Source organism: Aquarana catesbeiana, linkage group LG01 (assembly GCF_042186555.1).
Source record: "Aquarana catesbeiana isolate 2022-GZ linkage group LG01, ASM4218655v1, whole genome shotgun sequence".
In the NCBI taxonomy this organism is placed as follows: Eukaryota; Metazoa; Chordata; class Amphibia; order Anura; family Ranidae; genus Aquarana; species Aquarana catesbeiana.
In genome coordinates, this window is record NC_133324.1 from 15,959,752 (window position 1) to 15,977,379 (window position 17,628).

The 17,628-nt window shown below is 42.2% G+C and overlaps 1 protein-coding gene across 1 annotated transcript in view; it reads right to left on the reverse strand.

The window, feature by feature from the left end:
* The window catches only part of LOC141129646 (vomeronasal type-2 receptor 26-like), a 30,807-nt gene extending 18,974 nt beyond the window's left edge, over positions 1 to 11,833 (reverse strand). Inside the window, exon 1 of the mRNA XM_073617775.1 lies at positions 11,570 to 11,833. Coding sequence (XP_073473876.1) covers positions 11,570 to 11,833 — 264 coding nt within the window. The remainder of the gene's footprint in view (positions 1 to 11,569) is intronic.
* Positions 11,834 to 17,628: the final 5,795 nt, after the last annotated feature.

Genomic DNA, 17,628 nt, shown 5'->3' on the forward strand with positions numbered 1-17,628 from the left:
ATTCAGACGGACTTAGATAGAGAACATGTTCTATATTTTTCCGACGGAACAAATTACTATAGGAAAAACCGCAAGTCTGTATGCTGTTCCAAAGAGATTAGCAGAAGGAGCCCAAAGGGTGGCGCACTGGCTAATAAACTTGCTTTTTCTAATGCCGTCGTACGTGTTGTACGTCACTGCATTCTTGACAGTCGGAATTTGGTGTGACCGTGTGTATGCAAGACAGCTTGAGCGGAATTCCGTTGGAATTCCGTCGGAAAAACCTTCAGAGTTTATTCCAACGGCAAAACCGGTCGTGTGTACATGGCATTATTGAATGTGCTGTTTCGAACCAAAACAAATTGCACATGTCTAGTAACCACCATGATCAATGACGGCAGAAGAAGGAGATCATAATAGATTAGTGCAGAGGGGGCTGGGGGTGAGGAGGGTGCTATAAACTAGTCCACATTAAAAAAAAAATTATAAAGGTTAATTAGCTTTTAAAAAAAGCAAGTTTTACTGTACAAAATAAGGTCTGTTGGCATGGACCATAGGGTGAGTACATGGATTGAAAACTGGCTACAAGAGCGAGTTCAGAGGGTGGTGATAAATGGGGAGTACTCGGAATGGTCAGGGGTGGGTAGTGGAGTCCCTCAGGGTTCTGTGCTGGGATCAATTTATTTCTTTGTAAATGTTGTTTGTAGTAGGTTGTGTACTTTTTTAGAGATGTGCTACTTCACAGGCAGTCAGAGCATCCCCCAGTAGACATGTGCAATTCTTTTAGTTCCAAATTAGTTTTTTAACGAATTTCGACAAATTTGTTAATTTGGAAATATCCAAATTAATGAAAACTCGTTTAACTCGAATATTTTTCTGAATATTCGTAAATTTGAATATTTGAATATTCAAAAATTCAAAAATTTGTAGATTCAAAAATACGGAAATTCAAAATTCGAAAATCTGAAAACCCGAAAATTTGAAAATCTGAAATAATAACTAACTAATAATAACTATTACTAACTATTAAATTATAGGTATTTCAATTTCCTTCAAATCTGGCTGTTAGTGAACGTAACGAATATGAATTTATCCGAAGTTACAAATGCTGTATCTAAAAGAATGGAACGTAACAAATTAATAATAATAAATAACAATAATAATAATAATAATAAAAATGTATTATTATTATTATGTATTATTATTTTGTTCCATTTCATTAGTTTAGATACGGCATTTGTTATTTTGGATAATTTGTAACTTTGGACTTTGGATAAATTCATATTTGTTACGTTCACTAACAGCCAAATTTGAAGGAAATTCCAATACCTATCATTTAATAGTTAGTAATAGTTAGGTTATTATTATTAAATAATATTTAATAGTTAGTTATTTTTAGTTAGTTCGTCGTTCTTTTGAATTTTTGGATTTTCGAATTTTCGAATCTCCAAGTTTACAAATTTTCAAATTTATGAATTTACAAATTTTCAAAATTACAAATTTACGAATTGCGATCATAGCGAACGACCTGATAATCAAAAAAACAAAACAAAACAAATGAAATAAAAATGAAAATTAATGATTTTTATCGCCAGTGCACATGTCTATCCCCAGGCATGTTATTGATATGAAAATTCCATTTTTAATGTTGCCTTATTGAAATTGCTGCTCCCCTCCAAATAGAATTTAGGGAGATCCCACAGACTCAAAGGGTGTGGAACAGAATTGGGGAGACCCCATACTTTTTGTTTTTTTTTGTGTGGGGTTCCCCCATGATATTCATACCAGATCCTTGTCAACAGGGGCGTAACTAGAAATCACAGGGCCCCATAGCAAAATGTTGTATGGGGCCCCCCCTGCAAACAGCCCGCCCCACAGCCACCCTAGTATCAATTGTAATATCGTAAAAAATACTGCGCTATCCCATAAGTGGAAATGATCCCCACATGTGTGTGATGAAAAGACAAATATCTCAAACCGAAAATTGAAATGTAAAATGCTGCTGCAACCTTAGATGTGAAACAACCTCCACCTTACTAGCTATACAATTTAAAGGCTGCGCTGCTAGTGCAAATACATGATCATATTAACTGAAAATACCATAATTATGAATGAACACAAGTGAATTGTTTCATAACAAAAAAAAAAAAAAAAAAAATGCACATAAATCGCATGCAAAAAAAAAAAAAAGAATCGCATGCAAAAAAAATGAGTGGAACATTCAGTAAACAAAAACGATTAAGTAGAGTCCATTTAGTCATAGATTGAAATGAACTGTAGGTCTTGTGGGTGTAGAAAATGGTTGGATAGAGGGAGAAAGACACCCTTCCTTCAAGTGATATAAAGATTATCTCCGTAGGGAGCGTGATGTTAAAATAGAGAGAAGATCCTCCACCTCAAGTAAGGTAAGCCCCTTACCAGATCCAAAGATCTCCTGTCACAGAGATCATGCACACATGTGGCTGTGTCCCCCAGCCACTGGGTCTCTGTCAGTGCGCAGATCGGAAGCCACCTCTCCAGGAAATCAATCCAAACGTGATTTATCCGCTCACAGACCATGGATAAATAGGAAAGAAATGCTCCATAGCGTAATACAGTTAAAATCCACTTTAATTTATAAAAGAAAAGCACTTACAATTTGTGCAGTAAAGATCGCTTATAAAAACATGTAGCGCCGGCCGGCTTCAGCTGCTGCCCGTTTCTTCCGGGTTCAGCGTGGTATGGTGGTGACGTCAGCACGCCGCTCCTCCCTACGCCGTTTCGACAAATCTGTCGTCTTCCTGGGGTACGGGCGGCATGCTGACACACCACCTATATGGGAACTCAAAGCAGAGGAACGCCCCCTTCTGTGATCAGGGCGTCCGAGGCCGCTGCCGCCATCTTTGTATGGGGCAAGCGGAAACTGTATGTTGTTGATTCACTACCATGTATACCGTCACAACCCGGGCAAAAAGGGTTATAACAGGGCGAATAGGATTATACGCTCCATTGTTGCCAACAGCGTATAGACCACAAAAAAATGGATGTCAAAGGGATGCAGAAATTCAGATCGGAAAATACCGCATCTGATATTAGATGCATAATAAGCAAAAAATGAAAACAAAAATACAAACTATCTGTTAAATAAATAACATCTATTTAAATAAAAAAATCTATGTAAAAATGCCCAGGTGGCCTGATATTATCATTAATTGGGGCTGAAACTAGGTAGATTCGCCACTGGGGACCCTAGTGAGCTAATGCAACATCAAGTCAAGGAAAATTTAACCCTTAGGTTCCAAGGTTTTCTTGTATAGAGTAACCCTTTGTGTTCTAATAAAAAATTAAATGAATAATAATAATAAAACTTAAAGACGATCACACCGTCAGTGTGTACCTATACATATTGGTCCATCTCTGCAACAATGGAGCATAGAATCCAAAGAGAAGTTTGATTGTAGACTGCCCTATGAAAGTCCAAATGTAAAATGAACATAGAGAATGATGCTCTATAAAAAACACAGCCCTCCATGTCCCAAATTTCATTAATAAAAATAAATAAACAGAAAAAAGGAAGAATGTGCTATGGGGAGTTTTTTTTTTTTTTTTTTTTTTTTTCCCGTACCTTATTAGCCCACCTCCGGACACCATGATCTCAGATGAAGGTTACACACATGAACAATCAACCATTATCAATGAAGGCGTTCACATCAGTGTCTATATTCAAACCATAAGGGGTGTAACACCGGACACGATGGATCCAAGTCATTTCCAATCTAGATAATTCTCTGACTAAGGATCCACCCCTCCAGTGTGCACTGTACCTATCTATCCCCAAAAATAGAGTGTTAGCAGGGTTCCTATTGTGATGTAAAGCATAGTGTTTTGATACCGAATGGTATTGATATCCATTCTTGATATTAGTAATGTGTTCTCCTAAGCGGACCTGCATGGGGCGTTTGGTACGGCCTATATATTGCAGCCCACAAGGACATTGCAATAAATACACCACCCCTTTAGTGCTACAAGTGACAAAAGGTTCGATCTTATGGACCCTAGAGGTACTGGAGGATACAAAGGATTCTGTTTTTCTCTGTTTGCTTCTGTTGAGTGAGCATATCTGACACCTTCGACATTGGTGGTAACCAGATAAATTCTGGAAGAAGGATACCTTTTGAGTGGGTGGGTCCACAACATTAGGGGCAATTCTGTCCCGCAACGAAGGGACCCCCCTAAATACAATCTGTGGTTTATGGGGCAAGATTGTTTTAATGATCCTGTCATTTTCTAGAAGGTGCCAGTGTTTTCGCAAGATCCTCGTGATCTGATAATGTTGAGTGGAAAAGCCCGTAATGAACGGTAATGACGGTCCCCCCAAATTAGCCTTGGGGGCCTCATTCAATAGTGAGGCTCTGTCAAGGGCTTCAACTTGTTGCTTAGTTCTAACTAGAAGTTCTTTATCGTATCCTTTTTCTTCTAATCTTTTGGATATGATATCAGCCTGTACCCTGTAGTCTTTAATGTCAGTGCAATTACGCCTCATTCTGGTAAATTGGCTCTTCGGAATGGATTTAAGCCACGGATCATGATGGCAGCTCCCAATGGGGATAAAGGAGTTCCGATCCGTTTTCTTAAAAAAGGAAATGGTTGTAAACATATCACCCTCCTTAGAGATGGTGAGATCGAGGAAATTAATCCTCTCGTAGCTGCTCTCATGGACAAACCTTATCCCCCTATTGTTGTCATTAATTGCGGAGAAGAAGTCCTCAAGCTGAGAGGTGGACCCATCCCATAGGAGGAGGACATCATCTATATACCTAGCCCAAAACTTAAGATGGGGATTTCGGTCTTTATAGATGACGTCCTCCTCCCACTTGGCCATAAATAGGTTGGCCAAACTGGGGGCATATTTTGCCCCCATGGCCACGCCACGTTGTTGGCGATAAAACTGATGACTAAACCAAAAATAATTATGGCCAGCTGCGTATTCAAGCAATTCCAAAATATATGTCTGTTGTTGTGCCTGTAGGGTAGAGAACCTCTTCAAATAGTGTTCCACGGCTGCCACTCCTAAATGATGAGGGATGATGGTGTATAAGGATGTGACATCCGCAGTCACTAACAATGTCTGGTCATTAGGCCTCTGTTCCGACAGTAAATTAATTATATGTCTGGTGTCCTTCACATATGAGGGCATGGTGTGCACCAATGGTTGGAGGAAATGGTCTATATACTTGCCCGCCCGGGACGTGATGGAATCAATCCCACTAACAATGGGACGTCCCGGGGGGCAAGTCAGACTTTTGTGAATCTTGGGTAGACAATACAAAATGGGAATTCTCGGGGCTTTAGGAATGAGGAAGAGTTTTTCTTTTTCATTTAAAATGCCCAATCTAAAACCCTTGTCAACTAAAGGAATTAACGTCTTTTTATAGTCGCGGGTTGGGTCACCTGGTAATCGGACATACGTGTCTTGATCACTTAGAATGTTCTGTATTTCCAGGAGATAAGCATCTCTATCTAAAATGACGATGCCCCCACCCTTATCTGCCGGGCGAATCACTATGTTTTTTTTGTTACAGAGTGAATCCAGCCCTTCCTCAAGGGTCTTATCCATACGTGGATTCGGATTCTTTATAAGTTCCAAATCCCGTATAAGGACATCCCTGAATACCCTCAGTGAAGGAGCCAAAGTTCCAGGGGGATTGAACGTTGAAGCATTAGATAACCCTGAGTGTTGGATTTGTTGTTGTTCAGTAATAGTATGGATGGTTTGATTGGTCGCAAAATGTCGTTTGATATTTACCTTGCGAACAAATCTATGTATATCCATATAGGTTTGAAACTTATTTAACTTTTTAGGGGGTGCAAATTTCAAACCTTTACTCAACAAGGAGGTCTCTGCGGCAGTGAGAGCTTGAGAACTGAGATTAAAGATCCCATCGCTATTCACTTCCTTGATTTTTTTTGACTGTGCTCTCCTCCCCCCTCTGGTTCCTCTTTGTTTTCCACCGGTCTTTTGACCCCTTGATTTGGCCTGGGAAAACCCCAATCCTGCTGTGAATGGTTTGCCCCCTTCCGGTTATTAGAAGTATCTAGTATCAATGCAGCGTGACCTGTGCCCCATACAGCGTGACCTGTGCCCAATGCAGTGTGACCTGTGCTCCATACAGCGTGACCTGTGCCCAGTGCAGAATGACCTGTGCCCCATGCAGCGTGACCTGTGCCCCATACAGCGTGACCTGTGCACCATACAGCCTCACCTGTGCCCCATACAGCCTCTCCTGTGTCCCATACAGCCTTACCTGTGTCCCATACAGCCTCACCTGTGTCCCATACAGCCTCACCTGTGCCCCATACAGCCTTACCTGTGTCCCATACAGCCTCACCTGTGTCCCATACAGCCTCACCTGTGCCCCATATAGCCTCACCTGTGTCCCATACAGCCTCACCTGTGCCCCATACAGCCTCACCTGTGTCCCATACAGCCTCACCTGTGTCCCATAAAGCCTCACCTGTGCCCCATACAGCCTCACCTGTGCCCCATACAGCCTCACCTGTGCCCCATACAGAGTGACCTGTGTCCCGTACAGCCTCACCTGTGCCCAATACAGCCTCACCTATGTCCCATACAGCCTCACCTGTGTCCCATACACCCTCACCTGTGTCCCATACAGCCTCACCTGTGCCCCATACAGCCTCACCTGTGTCCCATACAGCCTCACCTGTGCCCCATACAGCCTCACCTGTGTCCCATACAGCCTCACCTGTGCCCCATACAGCCTCACCTGTGTCCCATACAGCCTCACCTGTGCCCCATACAGCCTCACCTGTGTCCCATACGGCCTCACCTGTGTCCCATACACCCTCACCTGTGTCCCATACAGCCTCACCTGTGCCCCATACAGCCTCACCTGTGTCCCATACAGCCTCACCTGTGCCCCATACAGCCTCACCTGTGCAAAGGAAGAGGCAATCGGCCCGGATCAGCAGAGAGCAGGATTGCACGCTGTAATTGCCTTCATTTGAATTTCCCGTCTTCCCGGGGCTCATCGGCACATAGCCCCACCTCTTGGCCTGACGCCTTTGATGACGTCCCGCATTGGACCGGCTTTCTGTCTATCAAAGGCGCCGGGCCAAGAGGTGGAGCTATGTGACGTGAGCCCCGGGAACACTGGAAGTTCTAATGAAAGCTCTTACAGCAAGCAATCACACTCTGCTGATACGGACAGCTCGCCTCTTCCTCTCCTCTCTCTTCCCCTGGCTGCGGTGTGCACACGTCACGCTGTATGGGGCACAGTGGTGCTGTCATCCTCACCGGGCCCCATAGCGGCTTCGGGCCCCATAGCGTTTGAATGGGTTGCTATGGCAGTAGTTCCGCCACTGCTTGTCAAGGTACGTGATTTCTCTTCTGCGGCTCTGGGGCGCACGGCCACCCGTGATTGTTCGCTGGAGAGGCAGAACGTTGATCTGCCTATGTAAACAAGGCAGACCATCGTTCTGTCACAGAGGAAGAGAGAGATCTTGTGTTCCTGCTAATCAGGAACACAGATCTCTCTCTTCCTCCAGTCAGTCCATCCCCCAGTCCATCCCTAGGAGCACAGTTAACCCCTGATTGCACCTGATGTTAACACCTTCCCTGCCAGTGTCATTATACAGTGTCAGTGCATTTTTTTTTTGCTCTGATCACTGTATTGGTGTCACTGGTCCCCAAAAAGTGTCACTTAGTGTCAGATTTGTCCTCCGCAATGTCGCAGTCCTGCTAAAAAGTGCTGATTGCCGCCAATACTTGTAAAAAAAAAAAAAATAAATAAAAAATAAAAAGTCCATAAATCAATCCCATAGTTTGCAGACGCAATAACTTTTGCGTAAACCAATCAATATACGCTTTTTGGGACTGTTTTACCAAAAATATGTAGCAGCACACATATTGGCCTAAATTAGGGGTCTCCAAACTTTCTAAACAAAAGGCCAGTTTATGGTCCTTCAGACTTTAGGAGGGCCGGACTGTGGCTAGTGTGAGTGGAAATTTTGCTGGCATCAGTGGAAGTAAACATCGCCACATTTGGTATCGGGGGAGGAATAGTGTCCCATCGTTGGTATCACTGGGAGGAATAGTGCCTCATTCTTGGTGTCAGTGGGAGAAATGGCGCCCATTTGTTGGTGTCAGATGGCAGACTAGCGTCACATATCACTGGGAGGAATAGTGCCCCAAGGGCCGGATAAAGGCAAGAACAGGGCCGCATCTAGCCCCAGGGCCGCAGTTTGGAGATCCTGGCCTAAATTTTTGAAGAAATTCGATTTTTTTAGTTTATTGGATATGTTTTATGGCAGAAAGTAAAAGATATATATTTTTTTTTCAAAATTGTCAGTCTTTTTTTCTAGCGCAAAAAATAAAAACCGCAGAGGTGATCAAAAACCACCAAAAAAAAGCTCTATTTGTGGGGAAAAAAAGGACATCAATTTTATTTGGGTACAACATTGCATGACCGCGCAATTGTCAGTTATGTGATACGGCACTGTGTCACTTTAACTGACAATTGCGCGGTCGTGCGGCGTTGTACCCAAACAAAATTGACAACCTTTTTTCCCATAGAGCTTTCTTTTGGTGGTATTTGATCACCTCTGCGTTTTTTATTTTTTGTGCTATAAGCTTTTAAAGAGCGACAATTTTGAAAACAAAACAATATTTTTTACTTTTTGCTATAATAAATATCTCCCCCCAAAAAAGTGTGCGTTTACATTTGTATGTGGTGGATATGGGGCTCCAAATGTTTGGGGTGGTTTAAGTGCTTAAGTGTAACTTTATTATTTTATACTTTTTTCTCAATAAACTTTATTTTTTGTGACAGGTTTTCATTAATGAAACATCAGGGATCATTAGACCCCTGATGTCTCACCTGCCCTCCATTGAAGGTATTGGAGAGTAGATCAGAACAGAGTCAGACCCAGAAAGTTACATACTACACTTCATTCCTGCGTTAATAATATGTAGGGGAAAGCAGTGTTCCTGCTTGGCGATTATTGCACTATTTTATGTCACACTGTATTTGTGCAGCAGTCTTTCAAACACATTTAAAAAAAAAAATACACTTTAATGAATTTTAATGGCTAACTATGACGGGAGTCACTTTGGGTGGGGGGCTTGTGGAACACAGCTTACTTTGGAGACCTCTGGAAACTCCTTGTCCAGCTCCCCTGGCCCCTCCTATGTGTAAATCACCCTGTGTTCGGTATTAGGGGCACAGGGTGACCGAGATCCCCAGTCTGATTTGTGCTAGTCGGACTCGATGTACAGCCTCTCCAGACGTGAACATAAATCCCCCCCCCCCAAAAAAAAAGATCGAGCTTTGAGGGTCATAGCTCAGCAACCTAGGGTCACAGAGACCCCAAATTTGAGGGGGGGTAGGTAGATACCCCACCACTGGTCAAAATGTGGAGCTTCTACGTCCTATGGTTCTGGAAATTTGGGGCTCCTTGTGAAGCCTGTCAGAAGCTACATACAGAGCATCCAGTTTAAATACAAGCTGACACACTCTGTTTGCAGCAGACTGAGACAATAAGCTCACAGTGTCTCTCCTCACCATTGGGACAATTTGTCCAATAAAAATGCTGCAGTGGAGGCTGGCCTCTCACTGTAGTGTTATAGAAGGGGGTGTGTCTAATGTTCCCTTCCAGCCCAGCTCTGTTAACTACAAGGAAAAAACATGGGTTTATGTGTATAAGATTTACCCACAATCCCATGTTTTTCTCACACAGTTAAGAGGGAGAATGAGAATCTTCTGCTGTTGAAAATGTACTTTTTTAATCAAGCTAAATCATATTTCATTATTCTATATGTTATAACATAACAATTTATTATTTATCTATTTACTGTGAAATTACTGGTTGGAAGTTATAACTTCAGACAGTAAGACCCCTTTCACACTGGAGCGTTTTGCAGGCGCTATAGCGTTAAAAATAGCACCTGCAAACCACCCTAAAACAGCTGCTCCATTCACTTCAGTGTGAAAGCCCTAGGGCTTTCACACTGGAGCGGTGCGCTGGCAAGGCGTCAGAAAAAGTCCTGCCAGCAGCTTCTTTGGAGCGGTGAACTCAACACTCCTCCACCGCTACTCCCTATTGAAATCAATGGGGCAGCGCTACGATACCGCCAGCAAAACTTATTTGTCCGTTAAGCCACCTGCTTGAGCACAGATTTTGAAAACATAATAAATTACCTTAAAAACAATACATAATAACTATTTGTATATTACTTACGTATGGTAATTAACCCCTTGCCACCCAGGCCAGTTCTGACACTTCTCTCCTACATGTAAAAATCATCTTTTTTTGCTGAAAAATTACTCAGAACATTATATATATTGGTTTAGCAGACACCCTAGGTAATAAAATGGTGGTAGTTGCAACTTTTTACGTCACACGGTATTTGCACAGCAATGTTTCAAACACATTTTTAGGAATAAACTGTTACATGAATAAAAAATTAAAAAAAAAACACTAAAGTTAGCCCAATTTTTTGTATAATGTGAAAGATGATGTTATGTCGAGTAAATAGATACTGAACATGTTAGGCTTCATGTACATGGGACGTTGTTCAACCTCTCCTGAAAGATTCAACTTGACAGCCAGAAACCGGCGTCTAAAAACGGCTGTTTAGCCGTGTTTACATGCTGCGTTTAGTCGCGTTTCACCGCGTTTAGCCGCGTTTGCATCTAGAAGCGTTTGAAAAAAAATGTTTTTTTCCTTTTTTTTCAAAATAGCCAAAAATGAAAAATGCCTGTAAACAAAATGCGGCTAAATGCGAGTTGCCACGTTTAGTCACGTTTAGCTGCGTTTAGCCACATTTGGCGTTTGAAATGCCTCTAAACACAGCTTCTGAATGCATTTTTTGGGGTTCCAAAAAACGCCTCTAAACACAACAGCCTAGAAATGACTATGAACGAACCAGTGTACATGTACTGATAAGATAACATAGAGGAGGGTTCAGGAGCAGTTGAAAAAAATGCCCAACTGCTCCTAAACGTCCGTTTGCCAGCGGCATTGTACATGAGGCCTTATGCTTTAAAATTGCGCACACTGGTGGAATGGCGCCAAACTTCAGTACTTATAAATCTCCATAGACGACGCTTTAATTATTTTTACAGGTTACATGTTTAGAGTTACAGAGGAGGTCTAGCGCTAGAATTATTTCTCTTGCTCTAATGATCGCGGTGTATGTAACCTGTGTGTATCTGGCTCTGATACCAGCCACTGACATCACCGCACGTCCCTGATACCTAGCTACTCCCAGCGTCAGATTGGTCCCGGGCTTCGACGATTGGTCAGATAAGCCCGGGAACGACTGGGAAGTGGTGGGAGGGAGCAACCCTACTGCCGCTCCTAAAAGTGATCCCGAGGCAATTCCACCTGCAAGGGCCACTTTTATCTGAAAGAGAATAAGCTATAGTAAAAAAAAAATAAATAAATAACTAGCTGCCGCCATAACCCCGGTATTTAATGTCAAACAAATTACATAATTTTACTATAGGCTGGTCGGCAAGTGGATATTCAGCTCATCCTTCGTCATAGAAAAATAATGTCCATGTCAATTTCAGAAGAGACAACCTACCTGTGTGTGCTGGTAAACATTCAAGAGCTCAGCCACGGCAAGAGTCGTCGGGAAAATGGTATCACCCACAAAACCAGCGACTTCAGGGCTTTCCATGCCAAAGTAGTTTGGAGCTTTTCTCTTATGACCGGCGAGTATCATGATAGTGGAATCTATCGCTTTAAGATTGTACCCACATGTGTCAAACAAGTGATAGCCCAGAGTAATGTTGGGAAGGAGATGGGGATCCTTGTTGATGTCATCAATGGCAAAGAAAAATGCCATCAAGTATTCATATTCTGCTAGATCCAATCTGTGAAGGGTTTAAACATTTACTTTCTCTGAACTGAAAAAACAGCACCAAATCCCTAAAACACTTTTTTTATTCTTACTTGCAGATCAGACATTTTTTCACCACCAGGTCTCCTACCCTGTCCCTAGAAAAAACATTGGACTGCGAAATGCTATGCACCAAGGTTCCCTACGAGCCCCAATTAATCTCCACAATATATAAAATTTTATACCCCTGAAGGGTGGACAGTCACCATTACATGAGGAAATGGTCTCAGATACTTCAACATGACATCTCCTTGTTAAATTGGGAAAGTATCTGGGAGTCCACCTCCAAAATTCCCCACTGTGTGACCCATAAGGAATCCGCGTATAAAATCCTACTAATTTGGTACAGAACCCCAGAACACTTACATGCTTATAATCCGACTGCGGTTTTTATTTTTTGCACTATAAACAAAAAAATAGCGACAATTTTGAAAAAAAAAAACGCATTATTTTTTACTTTTTGCTATAATAAATATCCCCCAAAAATACCTAAAAAAAAATTTTCTTTGCTCATTCTAGGCCGATACGCATTCTTCTACATATTTTGGGTAAAAAAATCGCAATAAGCATTTATCGATTGGTTTGCGCAAAAGTTATAGCGTCTACAAAATAGGGGATTAATGGCATTTTTATTATTAATTTTTTTTTACTAGTAATGGTGGCGCTCAGTGATCAATGATTTTTATCAGGACTGCGACATTATAGCAGACAGATCGGACACTTTTGGCGCTATTTTGGGACCATTGTCATTTATACAGCGATCAGTGCGATTAAAAATGCATTGATTACCACTCTTCAGGAATAAAGAGATACAACGTAACACAGTGACTTTGTTTCTACTCTGTTTCATTGGATTTGCAGATAAAGGTAGTTAGGGCCAGTTCACACCACATGCAGTCCGGTGCATTTTTGTTCTGCATCAAAAATGCATGTAAAGTAGGTTATATGGTTTCCAATGGCATGGCTCACACCAGTGCAGTCAATTCCAGGGCTTTTCAGTTCCAAAAAAGTAGAACATTCTGCATTTTTCCTGCACTGGACTGTACTGGAATGCTGTAAAACGCATCAAAAACACACCGAAAAGCACTGGAGCACATCAAAAATGCATAAAAATGCACTTAAACGCACTGGAACGCATAAAAAAAAATGCGTAAAACATGCACTGGACCCTAGTATAGTGGGAAAAACAACAGGAAAAAGAGAAGAAAAAAAGCACCTGGAATGCACCCGGAAATGCAATGATGAGATACAGATGAGTGCGTTTTTGTGGTGAGAACCAACCCTTAACCACTTCAGCCCCGGAAGATTTGGCTGCCCGATGACCAGGCCACTTTTTGCGATGCGGCACTGCGTCGCTTTAACTGACAATTGCGCGGTCCTGCGACGTTGTACCCAAACAAAATTGACGTTCTTTTTTTCCCCACAAATAGAGCTTTCTTTTGGTGGTATTTGATCATCTCTGCGGTTTTTATTTTTTGCACTATAAACAAAAGAAGAGTGACAATTGTGAAAAAACACAATATCTTTTACTTTTTGCTATAATAAATATCCCAAATTAAAAAAAAAAAAAAAACATTTCCCCTCAGTTTAGGCCAATATATATTCTTCAACATATTTTTGGTAAAAAAAATCGCAATAGTATAGCGTCTACAAAATAGGGGATAGTTTTATGGCATTTTTATTATTATTATTTCTTTTTTTATTAGTAATGGCAGCGATCTGCGATTTTTATTTGGACTGCAACATTAGGGCGGACACATTGGACACTTTTGACACATTTTTGGGACCATTGTTATTTATACAGTTATTTATACGAGCGATTGCAGTCATCGCGCCCGCCAGGCACTCGCATCAGCAAGCCACGGGTGTGCGCGCATGCCTCTGGTGGCGCGCCCCCCCTAGTGGCCAAAAGGCGAAGCAACATAAGGTAACGTCATTTCACCCACCCGTGCCATTCTTCCGCAATAAAACCTGCGGCGGCTGGTTGGGAAGTGGTTAAAGGAACCTGGAAAGTAAAAAAATATATATTTTTAAATAAAATTTGCTTGGGATTAGCCCTTTAATAATTCTTAAATTACCCCAATCAGCCCTAATGAACTACTTCTTCTCCCTTCAACTATCATTTTACTGATAATTTTTGTTTATTTGTATTTTATTAACCATTAATATTTAAACTCAGTTTTTATTTGTTTTGCTCTTTAATTTATGTTTTTAGTGTCACATTTAAAAACAAAGGCAAAAAAAAAAAAAAACACTTTGATTCACAATTTGTAAATACCTTTGCAATACTTTGTATCAGAATCATAGTTTATTTATCGTACATCACGGGACACAGAGCACCATAATCATAACTATGTGGGTTATATGCCACCTATAGGTGAATGGACACTGGTACACTCAAAGACAGGATGTCCCCTTCCCTATATAACCCCTCCCATCCAGGGAGTACCCCAGTTTTTTCGCCAGTGTCTAAGGTGTTGGTCACGGTTAATGAAGTGCTAAGAAGAGCTCCACTAAGAAATCCCTGATGGGATCAAGGGGCTATGAATTTGGATCCATCTAAAGCAGGGGTCTTCAAACTGCGGCCCTCCAGGTGTTCAGGAACTACAATTCCCATCATGCCTAGTCATGTCTGTGAATGTCAGAGTTTTACAATGCCTCATGGGATGTGTAGTTCTGCAACAGCTGGAGGGCCGTAGTTTGAGGATCCCTGATCTAAAGTGCCTGAAAGAGCCAAAAGGGATGGTACCCGAGCCACGTGGAAGAAGAGCGAGGTTGCTCTGGCAGGGTGCTGTACAGGTCCAGGGGAGTGGACTCCATTTACAAGGAGGACCCGGTCCCTGAAGGTCTGTCATGACAAAGCTCGCCGTGATGAGTGAAGATTGGACTCCTGCTATCTACAGAGTCCTGCAGCGAGGAATGGTGAGTCTGTATTTGTTTGCAGTTTCTCTTTTAAAAAGAGAGAGATCTGACTGTCTGTTTTTTTCCCGGTAGCCACTGGGAGCAGTGTGCTGTTCAATAATGCTATGTGCTCTTACTCATGCGGGCTTCTGTTTCTTCCCCAGCCACTAGAGGGTGCAGGTTTGCTCAAGTCTAGCCTATTTTTTTATTTAAACACGAGGCAAAAAGGAAGTTCTGGACAGCCGCACTCCGGAATATAGTCTTTATTAGTAAAAAGTCCAACAGATACAAGTCACAGCAAAAAATGGGACAACTGAACTGACGCGTTTCACACTTAACAGTGCTTGGTCATAGCTTATATTATTTCTATCCATTTTTTTTTTTTAGGCAGGAAGAGGTAGGGCGGCCATTGTCACGTAGTGACAGGTCAGGTAGGCCTTGGAGACAGAACGACGGCCCGTGAGTGTGTGAGTACTTGCTTGGGGAACTGGGGGCAGACAAGTCATGATTACATGCTGCATATTTTCTACCTATCTGGGGGCATGTACATCTGTAAAGTAGATACACCCCTGGGTGATTAGCAGTTCACTTTAAAAGTGTTATTAACTGCTTGTAGGCAGGAACAGCATAATATACGTGCTTGCAAATTTATTGCTTAAAGAGGAGTTCCACCCAGGGGGGCCGTCAAAAAAAAAAAAAAATTAAAAGTCAGCAGCTACAAATACTGCAGCTGCTGACTTTTAATTGGACACTTACCTGTCCCTGGGTCCAGCGATGCGGGGGATCGAAGCCCCGCTCGTCCCCCCCCTCCGCTCGTCGCACCGGCATTTCAACTGTGGGCGCCGGGCTGTGGCTTCACAGCCTGGCACCCACTGCGCATGCGCGAGCGGCGCCGCGCACCGTGATTGGCCGCTCAATCACCTGGGACCTGTAATGGGTCCCAGATGATTGACAGGAGGGAGGGAGCAGAGCGGAGCCCTTCCTGTGCCTGGGGGGAAGTGATGTCACCAGCCCAGGCAAAGGAACAGGCAGACTACGAGGGACCACCTAGCAACAGGCATTTAGAGGTAAGTGAAAAAAAAAAAAAAATATCCAAATGTTTTTTTGTTTTTTTTTTTAGAATTTTTACAGGTATTTTTGTTTTTTGGGTGGAACCCCACTTTAATTGCATGTTTTTAAAGTACATGGTTGAAAGACATGAGCGTGGGTGCATTTTAGGGAGTTGTATCTCCAATATAGTGCATATGTGCTTGGTATCCTACAGTACTAAAGCATAGGACCAACTGCAGTTGAGCAGGTGCTTGCTTACAAACGTGCTAAAGTGCCCAGTTGCTAAAACGCACAGATGCTGAAACGCACAGTTGCTGAAATGCACAGTTGCTAAAATGCACAGATACTGAAAGGCTCAGTTGCTAAAACGCACAGTTGCTAAAACGTACAGATGCTGAAACAAACAGTTGCTGGAGCACGCGGTTGCTGAAACACATGGTTGCTCAAAATAACTGTTCACATGTTTGCATAAAGATACATGATCATGAGTGTTCAAATGCATGTTTGGACATAAAAATAAAAAATAAATGTTTATTGTTGATCACATAAAAATGCGTGATCACATAAGGTGACACGATCGCTTAAGGATACATGGTCACATAAAGATGCATGTTTATGTTTGTATAGATATACATTGTTTTTCATAGTCGCATAAAAATGCTTGATTACATAAAGATGCTTAGTCGCATAAAGATGCTTGCTTCTCACAAGGATGCTTGATCACACAAGGATGCTTAATCGCATAAGATGCTTGATTGCACAAGGGTGCTTGATTGCACAGAGAGGCCCAATGGCACAAGGGTGCTTGATCGCACAAGGATGCTTGATCGTACAAGGGTGCTTGGTCGCACACAGAGGCTTGATCGCGCAGAAAGGCTTGATTGCATAGAGATGCTTGATCACATAAAAATGCTGGATCGCATAAGGATGCATGATCTCCTAAAGTTGCATGATCGCCTAAAGATGCATGGTTGCAAAATGAGGCATGTTAATAGATGTTTACTTAAATATTCATGATTCCTCATGATCACATAGGAATACATGTCTGCATAGATACGTGTTGCGAAATGTTGCATAACACGTTTCATAAATGCATGCTTGCTTTGCAAAGATGCTTGTTCCATGGCACACATGCTACATGAATACGTGTGTACAACACACACTTTTCATATTTTGCCTAAATGCATATTTGTATGGACTCATGCTAAAACCATGAACGCACGCTTCCATAGAGGCATATTGCTTTAACACATGCTGCATACATTAAAGCTGTATACGTATGTAATTGTTTTGTCTGGAACTACAGTATTTACCTATGTGTTTATTTGCATAGGACTGCAGAAGTGCCTGAGGGCAGAAGCCTACAAAGCAGAGTCCCAAGGCCTCCTTATGAAGGGGTGCCCCCATTCGATCGAGGTGGGGGGGAGACTTCTGTGGTTTTCAGGGGCTTGACAGGAAGAGATCCTTAACAGATGGGTCATCTCTGTGGTAGCCCTAGGCTACTCCCCAAAGACCCAATGAAAAGAAGGTCTTTATTTCTGGCGCTAGACCGATGTCTCAGAGAATCATAGAGACCCCCTCAGAAGGGTATGTGGTTTTATTCAAATCTCTTCACTGTACCGAAACCGATTGGAGATGCCTTTTTTAGATCTCAAAGATCTGAATCGCTTCCTAAACATCCGATCTTTCCGCATGGAGTCAATCCGGTCAGTCGCATCCACCCTGCGGGGAGGAGACGTTCTAACATCTATAGACATCAAAGATGCATATCTACATCTGCCAATTTTCCC